This window comes from Stegodyphus dumicola, chromosome 8 (assembly GCF_044657685.1).
Source record: "Stegodyphus dumicola isolate Sdum_Otavi_A_Nest chromosome 8, ASM4465768v1".
NCBI lineage: Eukaryota > Metazoa > Arthropoda > Arachnida > Araneae > Eresidae > Stegodyphus > Stegodyphus dumicola.
The window spans coordinates 121,248,442-121,261,020 of NC_140775.1; the positions used below are offsets into that span (position 1 = coordinate 121,248,442).

Consider the following 12,579-nt stretch of genomic DNA (forward strand, 5'->3'; position numbering starts at 1 on the left):
CCTGACTCCCTCCAGATGTAAACACGTTTAGAATCACCAGTTAAACTAAACCGCGACTCATCAGTAAAGAGAACATGGGACCGTTGATGTTCAGTCCAGTTTTGATGTTCTTTACACCAATTAAAGCGATTCCTCTTTTTCTGTGAAGACAGTAAAACACATACCCTTGGCTTTCTGGCATAAAGGCCTTTTTCATTATGCCTTCTGTATATTGTTTGCCGTGATGCAACAGTTCCAGTGGCGGCTGCAAGCTCTGAACTTAAGTGGCGAGCAGTAGCCTTTCTGTTACGATGGGCAGTTAATGCCAGATACCGATCTTCAGAAGCAGTTGTCATTCCTTTCCGACCTTGTCCAGGCCTCCTTACAACACTTCCATCATTTTGAAACTGTTTCCATAGCTTAGAGACTGTCTTGAAATATTCAGACATGTGGCTGTTTCCATGATTGACTGCCCTGCTTCTAAACGGCCGATAATTCGCCACTTTACAGATTCTTCCAAATGATACTTCGAAGCCATAACAAACCGCTTTGAGTCCCTACACACTGAAATCAAACGCTATGTTGCAGAAATTCACTCAAATATTCAGTTTGCACAAATCGCTTGATTCACCCTTGGATGACGTAACGCCTAGATTTGCATATCACAAACCGTTTGATTACTTTTGATAGGATAATGCTAATTAGGCTTGTTTTTCACACATTCCCTGCAAATACGGATCACATTGATTAGATATTTCATTGAATATCATCATTTTTGGGTATGTAAAGATAATTTTGGACATGAGTGTAGTTTGTGAACAGCTAGCGGGTATTTAATCAGAGAGTTTGAATATTTTCACTGTGATTTTTACCGCTTCCTAGGGTAGCCTGCGCTTTGAAATGTTAAAAATATCAGGATTCAAATGATTAAGCAGTTGAAGGACCTATGAGAAATACACATGTAGTAGTGCTTCCAACTATGGGAGCTATGCAGGCAAAATTGCATTAAAAATAGAACTACTACAAATGTTGCCATGTTGATATTTTTTGGGGAGAGTGGAGAACATATATCTATTTTAAATATACATATACTTAATGTTGCTAAAGTACACATTTGATTTCATCAATTACATTGCAAGAACAAGGGAATAGAAAAATGAAGAAAAGACTATCCTGATATAAAAAGCTACATTAAATAAAATGACAAAATATTTGGTATAAAAATTTATTTGCCATGTGAACACTTTAGTACTATATGATCAACATAACTATACAAATTAAAGGAGTACGGAATCATGTATACTCAGTTTTACTATTAATTTCATACTTAAGGCACTAGAAACGATATTTATATAATTTTAATTCGGCTTTATTTGTTGCATGAGAGAATATGCTGAAGTCATGTATCTAAAAAGCCAAATTCTAATCAGAGTATCTTGTAAGGAGAATATAAAATCCTGAAAATAACATAAAAAGTCACATATAGTGCAAAATTTAAAACTGCACTAAAAAACAATATTTGGCATTTAGTTTTGGGCTTAATGCAGAAAACCTCAAGCACACGAACTTTTTAATTCATCAAGGACATTTTCTTCTTTTAACATATTAACAGGGGAAAAAAAAAAAAAAAAAAAAAAAACTCACATACATGTAAAAATATAAAAATTTTCTCATATACAGAATGTACAATATGTCATCTCTGTAAGTCAAAACATCCATATATATTACATTTTTACACTGTACATCTGATTTATCAAAATTAAAATAGTCCACAAATACATTTTTTAGCATCTTGAAATTCAAAGAACTAATATACTTCTTGCTATGTTCTTGCATTCTGGAAGAAAAACTGAAAAGGAAAAATACTCATTAAAAAAACTGCACATGATTATAAAAATATCATGTTATACTAACCAAATTCATATGAGCAATTGGGGAGGGGAAGCTTCCAGTGGCATTTACATTAGGAGGAAGAAATCACAGCATGATTTACTAAAAAGCCTAATTAAAATTCTTTTACCATCCTTGTTTAAAAAGTGCAAAAGTCCATTTTTACAATCTGTGACTGCTATAAAGTGGGACATGCTGAACAACTCAAAATCAAGCAGTTATTCATTTAAGTAATGCATATTAAAGCGATAACATATATCTATTGTAATATTAACAACAGTACTAATATTTACTATTGTTATGAAATTTTTAATCTCTCAATTTTTCCATTCCCCAAACCAAGTTATACATAGACACATATGTACACATACACTGAAAAAGAAAGTCAAAATATAAAACAAATACAATACACGAATAACTTTAAAATGCGCATACAGCAGCAGTAATATACACTATTTAATAAATGTCTAAATTTGTTTAAATAAGCAAAAAGGAAATATTTAATTAAGTGAGCCTCCTTCACTTAATTAAATAAGTGAGCCAACTGGTTTGGAGGGGGGAATTGTATAAGTGCTCATATTACTAAATACATTTGTTTACTTTAATGAGCAAATTTAAATATATGTGTAAATAATACTTAATATATTAAAATATGTTTTATTTGATAATTTATTTACTTTTTACACCATATATTTATAGAGTTTAAGCATATTTCAAAGTCAAAAATACGAATTTCATAGTAATTTTGAATTAAATAAAAAAATTTATGAACACTTTTTGATGGAGTTTTTCCAAACGTTTTGAGCTGAAAACATGTGTGTTAATATGGATTTTCTTTAAATAACACTACAACAGCACTTGCATGCTTTATTATAGACCATTTTGACTTATTGCCAATAACGAATAAGTACGACATCACAACACACTGAAATCTTTGCTTTAGTTTTGCATAACTCTTATTTAATTCTCGATAAGCCTCTGTGAGAAATAGTAGATTGCTTTGTTTTATGTATTTACAGTTATTTTGGATAGGCCTGAAAAATTAATGAATTATGAGGTTTGATTATTTTAATCACTTTTATAATTTTGTAAGTCTTGATACCGGTGTTCATACTTGAAACATTGAAAGACTCTGGCATACAACAAAATGGTACAATAAAAAGGCACCACTGAATTGCACAACACCACTTTAGATTTTTACTTAAGTGAATTTAAGTTGCTCTGAGTTAACAAAAAAGGTTACAGTGGCTACCAAAAATGTTCGTTTTATGACTTTCATTTATGATTTTCGTTATGATTTCACTTATGATTTTCATTGAAACGAGGGCTCTGTCCATTAATTAAAAGTAAACTTTCTGAATGAGATTTTAATAATAAGATCTAAAATCCATTCGTAACAAAATTACATGAAATATTTTTAAAATATAGCAAAACTTTATTTTTAAGAAATTAATAATAAAAAAATGACAAACATTTTATCTCACAAAAGTCTTTATACATTGAAATATTTTTGGATAAAATCAAAATTAGAATTATCGTTTGACGCTTTTTTAATTTTTGCATTGTGGTGGCATTTAAAAATTTGTTTGCTTTAATTTTTTATTGTTTACTTCATAATACTCTATTTAGTATTGAAAAATGGGTTGCAGTCATAAAGTGGTAAATCAATTCAAAGTATCACTAAATTAGTTAATTTATCCCGTTCTACAGTGCTGTATGTGATAAAATGCTTTAAAGAAGAAAATCAGATTGAAAACAAGATAAGTAAAGGTCGACCGAGAAAGTTAACTAAACATGATAAGAGATTTATTATTAGAAAATTTGTGAAAAACCTACATTTGAGTGCTGTAAAAGTTTCTGCAGAGTTTAATGCAATGTTTTCTACTTTAATTTCATCTGAAACTGTTCGAAGAGTTCTCCATAAAAAAATTTTGTTAGCAAGGAAAACAGAAAGCTTAGGCTTTCATTCGCAAAATCAATGATAAATAACACTGAAATGTACTAGAATAATGTTCTATTTGCCGATGAAAGCGAATTTAACATTTTTGGTTCCAATGGTCAAATAACTGTAGGGAGAAGGAAAAATGAAAAGCTTCATTCTAAGAACTTAGTTGGAACAGTTAAGCATGGGGGTGGAGGTGTTAGTTAAGCATGAGGGTGCTTAACTAACACCCTCATGCTGTTAATGGCAGCATCAGGACTAGGGAATTTGGTATTTATTGATGGCATAATGAATCATTCTCTTTATTTAAGTATTTTAAGAGACGATTTAAAATTTTCAGTCCAAAATTTGGATATTGGAAAGAACTTTATTTTTAATCATGAAAACGATCCTAAGCATACAGCTCTCAACATTCGCCTGTGGTGTCTCCATAATTATCCACAGGTTTTGAAAACACCACCTCAGCTGCCAGATTTAAACCCCATAGAACACATCTGGAAAGAACTGGAGGTTAGAGTACGAAAACACCACATCAAAACGAAAAGCAAACTCAAAACAGTCATGAAATGCAGAAATTACAAAAAAAAACTAGTAAAATATATTCCGAGACGTTTTAAAGCTGTTGTGGAGGCTAAAGAATATCCCACTAAATATTAATTTAACAAAAAATGAAAATATTTACTAATATGTCAAGATTTTTTTTAAATGCACGAAGACTTTTGCGAGATAAAATGTTTGTCATTTTTTTATATTAATTTCTTAAAAATAAAGTTTCGCTATATTTAAAAAATATTTCATGTATTTTTGTTATGAATAGATTATAGATCTTATTATTAAAATCTCAATCAGAAAGTTTAAATTTAATTAATGGATAGAGTCCTATTTCAACGAAAATAAGTGTACGAACACTTTTGAGAGTCACTGCATTTTGTTGTTTTAAATGTAATTACGGATTTTCTGCCACTAGAAAGACTGCACAAGTGTTAATGAATTTATCATGTAATTTCAAAGCTTGAGTTTATTTGTTTTTATATACTGTATCTATTGATCATATAATTAAAAAGAATGATCTGTGATGATTTAACTAAATAAAAAGCAATTTGTTCCTTAAAAATTGGGTGGAATGACAGTCACAAGTTTGGTGGGATGTTTGCCAGTTTTCATGTTCAACAAGAAAATATGGATGTACTGGCAATAAATATTAATGCTTTTACTGATATGGTGCTTTCATTAATTTACCAATACTGGATATCAGAGAAAAACTGACTTACCAGACTATGTTACAAAAACAAATATGACTTGAATGTTCCCAGTGAAAAATCTTATAAAACTTTGATAATAAAATTACATAAAACTGTTTACATATCTAGTTCTGAAAAATAAAGGAAACTTATGCTTAAGGCTGCACCAGTTTAATAAAAATTTATTAAAAGTTGCATATAAAATTTTAATATTTATTAACAAACACAGTGTACCAGTATTATTGTTGCATTTGATAAAATAAATTTTTTCTTCCAAGCTTATTATTAAAAAATCTGAGCATAGCATTTTTAATATGAATAATAAATTAGTTTTTTTTTTAATACTAATGCATCTATATATTTAAATAAAGTCAGAGACATTTTAGTGAATAGGAAGAGTATATTTGGAAGTTTTCCTTTTACTTTAATTTTGTTACTTTCATAGTGTAACGTAATCTTTTACATAAAAAATTATTTTTATAGCTTTAATTAGCATTTGCATATGCTAACTCAGATTAACATGTTGACGCCGGTTTGACCCACTGGTGGGTGATACTTGTCTGTTCCGTGGGGTGGTGCTTGATTGTTCTGCCGGCTGGCATGACTCACCGATGGGTCACCCTATTAAAATATGCTTGTATATAAAAAAATACAATTATTATATTATAAAAAGAGGAATTTTATAATTTATGGTTTAATTTTATGCTATTTTATTTTTTAATTTTATAATTTGGTGCTGCGCCACCCCATGAAATGGACCGCTAATTCAAGTGCCACCACACAAAAAGAACAATGAATATCCACGACACAGTCAATGTGCTAAACTGAATATTTATGAGAAAATCAGAAAAAGAGTTTCCATTAGCAAAGTAGCAAAGGGCAAAAATCATCCACAATAAAAATAAAAACCCATTAAAGTTTCAATTCTAAGAAAATGGTTTATTACTGACAAGTGATTTTTTTGGGGGGGGGGGCAGTGTATGTTTTTCAAGAAGACATGTAAACTCTAAATTTTGAAACTTTTTCTTAACAAAACTATGCTAAATTGAAATTATTAGTTATAAAATTTAGAATTTATCAAATTAAATTTTAATTAATTATAACTAATTTATTAAAATTTAGTCATAAAAATTAATGTCATGAAATAATAAATGAGTTAATAAATAATGTTAATAAATGAGTCATAAAAATTTAGATTTATTCCTGTTAGAAGGAGGAGTGCATTTTCCTTCCTGAGAAATTCAAATTTTACTGACACTATTAGATGAGAGTTATTAAAATGAGCAAAACACCAAAAAAATAAAGATAGAAAAGATAAACAAAATAAAGATATATCATTCCCACTTGGAATATTGTCCCTGGACTTTGAGAGGAAAATACTAATTTATCCCACTTTTGGAAGGACATTAAAAAGTTTGGCATCATAAATATAAATTCATAGATTGCACTCACTAGTCAGGAAAATTACGATAAATGAAAAAACTTGAGAACGGGGTCTACAAATCACATTTTTGATATTTTACATCCAAGTAATTGAAAAAGGAATAGAAGAGGGGAGGAAAAGACAATACGATAATCCAGAAAAAAAAAATGTTACTTACTCGTAAATAATTTTTAAAAGCTTTAGGATCAGATTTTAAGGCTTGGCAATACTCCTCTATTTTTTCTGAGGACACATTCAATGTGGGCAAATAACTGTTTTTGAGGTAAGTTACAAACTCATCTCCTCTTTTGTCTAATATAGTTTTTAGACATAAAGCACTCTCCGAAAGAGCCAAAATTGTCTGTGCATCATTTAAATCAAAAGTTTCTTTCAATGGAGCAACAAAACATGATGGCACTATATTACTGTACATAAAATCTACAAATCCAGCAATACCATCTGATCCTCCCCACAACTCCACCATCTTCCTCAGAATGCTGAAACAAGTCTTTTGAGCCTAAAATAATAATCAATACATGAAAATTTTCAACAACATTTATAATAAATATAACAAAATAACTAAAGAGTCTCTTTTGAAAAATAATAACCTTAAATTTCATGAAAAAATATTTTGGATTATTCTTACTTAATTTTGTCTTCATTTGATATTATTTTTCATATGTACAATAAATATTCACATTGCCCCTTTCTATGGTTTTTATGTTTATACAGTGTTTTACAAAGATTGCATGGTTAATTTCTTCCACAAATGGCTGCAATCCCACAACTTCAATATTAAGTATGGAAAAACATAAGGTGAAGAGTAGAAGTTAAGACTCTATTTTACTTTATTTTATTTTTTTATATGAAATTGTTGTATATACCTCACAGAAGAGAAAAATATTAACAACAAAAATATTTTCGGTGATCAAATTAGAACAACCCTCCCCTAAAAAAAAGGAAAGGAAGCTCATTTTTAAAGACCAAAATTAACTAATACAGTGGAACCCTTAGATTACAAATGCCTCTCATCATGAACAAAGAAATCATTTGAACAAAACATGTCTCAGAGGATGACCGTTTCGAGTTATGAACAATTAAGTCAGCAGCAAATGATTTTCAAAGGTGCTTCAAGATAAACTCTGACATAGAACTGACACTCAGGAGCTTCTATAAACATAATTTTAATAGCTTTTATTGCTTAGTTCTTAAGTTACAAAGCCCAGCAGCAAACATCTTACAGAATCAGGAATATGTTCTGCAAAAAATTAAAGCCAGATTGTTTTGCAAGCAGAAATTTTGGTTGATTTCCTTCTCATAACACAGCAGATAATTGTTTCAGTTCTTTGTCAATTGTTTTAAAGACACTCAGATCTTTAACAGTACAATTTTGCTATGTAATCTCTCTTCCAAAGGTATTTCATTATGTTTTTATGGAATTCATATTAAATTAGTTGGTGAGTTCAGTTTCAAGATTTAGCATGTTCAGTTTCAAGAAATACCTTAACTAGGCTTACTTGATTTAGAAATAAATTACATGTCATCATATGGATGTAACACTTTCTCTTGATAACTCTGGGCAAACATAATTTTTTTTATTCAAATGTATTATTATTATTTTAACAAAACTGAATTTGGATAACTTTCCGCAAGTCATCAATATGATCCCAATCTGCCAAATATGCCCCCCTTTTTTTGGCAATCCCTATTATGAATCTAATTTATATATACAAATTGTAAAAATAATTTATGTTAAATCCAATATAACAAAATTTAGTTAATAGTAACTGAACAAGTATTTAAATTCAATTACACTTCTATCAAGCAAACATAGCTTAATTAATGATATTGTAGATGTAGCAATATGGTATCAGTTGCTATATACATAACAGAATGATCGAAATAAAATGTCACAGTGGAACTACATTTTCATTCCTGCACCAATGGTACTTTTAAATTTATAGATGGTAATGGGGGCCTTGTTATCAACAAGACTGATGTTCAGAGGATTAGGAAGCTACAGATGCTCAAAATAAGTGTTATTTTGCAAACAATTTAACACACAATTCAAGGCAAATATATGTGGCTCTCTTGTATTAAAAATAGTTGCCACTGGAAAAGAGATGTGCACAATCATCACCAAATAAATGATTTATAAAAAAAATAATCTAAACATGCCACAGTTGTCACAAAATCTCTGATAACTGACTACATAAATTCTTCAGATCATTGTGTTTTGTTCCTCATCAGTGATTTCCTACACCACGGTAGCACACTGAAAATCACACTCATCCATGACTTTACACAACAGAAGGAAGAAAGGACTTGTCAGTTCGACAGCGATATCGCAAAATAATTTTAAATTGAGCATAACTTTAGAATTTCCGATATACAGCCTCACGCACTGGAGTTTTTTTTTTTTTTAACACAAAATTGCCATTGCTCGCTTTGAAATCGTTTGAGTTTGTTAATCAAAAATTCGTTAAAGTTTTACAAAATATGAAATCGATAATGAAACAAATTTCAAATTTGGGCTTCCAGATGCCCATATTCCCAGTAGGATTATGTCATTCAAAGTTGGATGGCTCTAGGTACCGTTGTTTTATCACAATGCGAGAAACATACACGCATTTATGCAGCCTCTTCATTATTTAATTTCTTCAAATATAAAACAGAGCGATAATATTGGTGGCAACAATTTGAAAAGCGAAAGGGACATTCAGAGTGATTCGACGCTAAATCCCGAAACAAAAACAATAGTCCCTCAGGGACAAAGCACCTTTGGACTAAAAACAACATTAGAGCTATCTTTTGGTGTGGGTTGCAGATTTAGGGGTAAAAACATTTGGGAATCTGAAAGATTCAACAGTTACCAAGGAAATTAAATATCAAATTGAAACAGAAGTAAGGTAGCATTTTCTTGACAAATGGATGAAACTGAAAACTACATAGGACACAGTAGAAAAATTAAACAAATATGAGAGCATTAAACAAAGCTTTAACTCTTTAAAAACCAAAGCCTGTATGGTAAAATAGTGAACTGTATGTATAACAGGTCGCTAACCTGTATGCTAAAATAATGAGCCGCCCGAAATGGTTTTTGGGCGCCACAGAAATTTCCTCCCCTCCCCATCCATTAACGCACAAAGAAGAATGAAGATATCACATGAAATCCTTTCTACTTCTAACAAATAAAGATAAGAAACCACAAATAAATAATTTTAGGGCAAGCCGTCTGCAATAAACTTATACAACGCATTTGGGGAACCTGCACCTGCTACTGAATACCTTAGAGGAGGGAAGAAACCAACATCGGAATTTTGGCCGTTTGTGGTCGTCTGAATAAAAGGCCGTCTGGGCCGATATGGTCTTTAAAGAATTAAGAATGAATTTCCAAGAAAACATGTTTTAAATTTTCAAAAGTGTCATCAAAATGGGAACAGAATGCAGGGTAGCTATCACAGTAGAAGCAATGCTAAAGAAATCTAGAAAGATTTTAATATTAAGTTTGTAATTAAACACAATTTACTAATAAAACTTATGAAAAGGAATTTGCAAAATGGACACATCATCATTGTCATGAATGTGAATTCAACTGTAATCTACAACCTCAGTGTGTTAACTAAAAAGGAATTTAGAAACTGTAGCCTCAAATGAAATTTCTAAAAATAGTTTTAGGGATATTATGGCTACATACACCAGCTTAGGTTAAGTAAATGGCTATAAAATTCCCATACTTTGAGATACTGGTTTAACCTCGGACTTAATTTGTAACAGCCTTCCATGGACATATGGGATATTGCATGGATATGAACACTTCTAGAAGGCAGCCGTAAGAGATTCACTAGATCAGGGTTTCTTAAACTGTAGGTCACGGGACCTGCAGCAGGGGGTCGCCAAAAATTTCAGCTAGCAATTTTGATATTTCTTTAACTTATTATAATAATTTTACAGTTACCAAATATTTTTACACAATGTATCTGAAAATAGATAAAGATAAGACAATACAGACAAAGAAAAAATACGAAAACGTTTCGATGCATTCTTTTTATAACATAAACGTTCATTTTCCTTGCTTTGCACGTGGTGCTGTCATTTCATCTGTTACTTATTTAAAAATTTCACATTGTTCTATGTCTTAAAATTAGAAATTAAAATTAATGACCCAAAACTGAAATAGTATATATTACAGTACAAGTGAAAAAATTTACAGTTTCACTCACGTGCGTGTTTGATTTGCACAATACTTATGGGGGGTACCACGAAATTTTTGTAAATATTCTGGGGTTCTGGTGGTAGCGACTGAAAAAAGTTTAAGAAGCCCTGCACTAGATAAAGGAAGGTAACTTTTAAATTATAGAACAGCTGATTATTTGAAGAAGCAAAATGATATGAAGAAGTTCAAATTCTTATGATAAAACTTTTGTTAAACAGAGATTTCTAGAATAAACGGAAATTAAACTTGATGGACATTCTGAATTAGATCTGATAAAGACCTCTCCAGAAATATTTACACAAGAACAAAAGGGGAGAGATTAATTGAAGCCAATATATAAAGCTAAAAGGACATCTTTAAGTATAGTATGTAGAAAAAGTACTAACATTTTGTCTATATTTGATGAACAGAGTACAAAGGCAGTTGATAAACCAATAGAATCTGATAATTCTCATATAAAAACATGTGAATCTGTTTTAAATAATGCAATTTCACTGCCCAATTATACAGAATTGACTGATAACTTTTACTAATACATTTTCAACTAAATATAAATGTTTTGGGAATTTCTATCTGTTGTCCACCTGCAATTCTTGGTATAAATAAAGATACAGCATTTCATGGGATGCATCAGAAAGATCTGCAGATAAACCTGTGTTCCAAGAAAATAATTTTTTTAAAACTATGCTTTTCTGTGAAAATGAAAGTGCACCTACTGAAACTGCAGACTCGGAGAAAGTCATTTTTTCAGATCACAACTCCCAAAATTCTGAAAAACAGTCTTTATCAAAAGAGTATGTGACAAAGAAACCTACATCACTAAAATACCTATAAGATTGTAAAGCTTGTGAGTCTGCATGAGAAGTCTTGGCTTCTGAAATTCTAGAAAAGGAAACTATATTTTTGAACAGTATTTCTGTTTTGGATTCTGTAACTGTTACACAAGCATATTCTGCAATGAGACCTGTCTCGTCACTGCAAAGAAAGGAAACAAATATCTATTGCTATAAAGCAATAGATGTTTGTTATATATATTTAATTATATAAAAGATTATATATATATATAATGTATATTGGCCAAAATGTTGAAATTATTTTAAAAACATCACTACAGCATTCTTAGATTAAGGCTAACACAATATACCATAAACTGATTACATAACTGCATTGAATCAATATTATTCACCACTGTTTCACAGCCAGTCTACTTTTCGCCGTCTGGAAGTTCTGCAGGCATAGTGTGTATGCAGAACAACAGATGGCTCTGTGATAACTGGCTCTGTGGTAGTGAGGGCTCTGAAATCAGTCAGTTGCCGAGTGTCGTGCGAGATGGAAGTAACATGTGTTGAGCAGCGCGCTTACATCAAAATAGCTGTTCTCCGATGGAGAAAATCGATAGAATGTGACAATGAATTAGTAGAAACCCTTGGGAATAATGCCTTACCATATCGTAGAGTAGCACAGTGGGTAGGAAAGTTTCAGCAAGGACATGTGTCAACCAGTGATGAGCAATGTTCAGGACGACCGGTGAGTGTGCGGACCGACTTGGCACGTGCCATCATCAAGTACCTCATTGATGAAGACAGACGATGAACGTTACTGGAGTTAGAGAAGGCAAGTGGCATTGAGAAACGCACCGTCCACAGAATATTGCGTAATGAGCTACAGATACGCAAAATCGCTTAGTGGTGGGTACCGTTTGCACTGACGAAGTTCAAAGGTGGGTGCGCTATGCAATATGCTCCGACCACTTTGCACGCTGGCAACAGGGTGGCGATCAATTCTTGTCACGAATAATCGCCATCGATGAATTTTGGGCCAGGGCATATGAACTAGAACTGAAACGACAGTCCGCAGAGTGGCAACATCCTGGATCACCAAAGCAGCA

At 31.4% G+C, this 12,579-nt stretch overlaps 1 protein-coding gene across 2 annotated transcripts in view; it reads right to left on the reverse strand.

The window, feature by feature from the left end:
- Nucleotides 1-1,190: 1,190 nt before the first annotated feature.
- LOC118192950 (exportin-T-like) overlaps nt 1,191-12,579 on the reverse strand; it is a 114,842-nt gene continuing 103,453 nt past the window's right edge. For both annotated transcript variants that reach the window (XM_035363970.2, XM_035363969.2), the window contains exons 23-24: nt 6,654-6,992; nt 1,191-1,828 (exon numbers count right to left, since the gene is read on the reverse strand). In XM_035363970.2, coding sequence (XP_035219861.1) covers nt 1,802-1,828; nt 6,654-6,992 — 366 coding nt within the window. In that variant the 3' untranslated portion in view covers nt 1,191-1,801. The remainder of the gene's footprint in view (nt 1,829-6,653; nt 6,993-12,579) is intronic.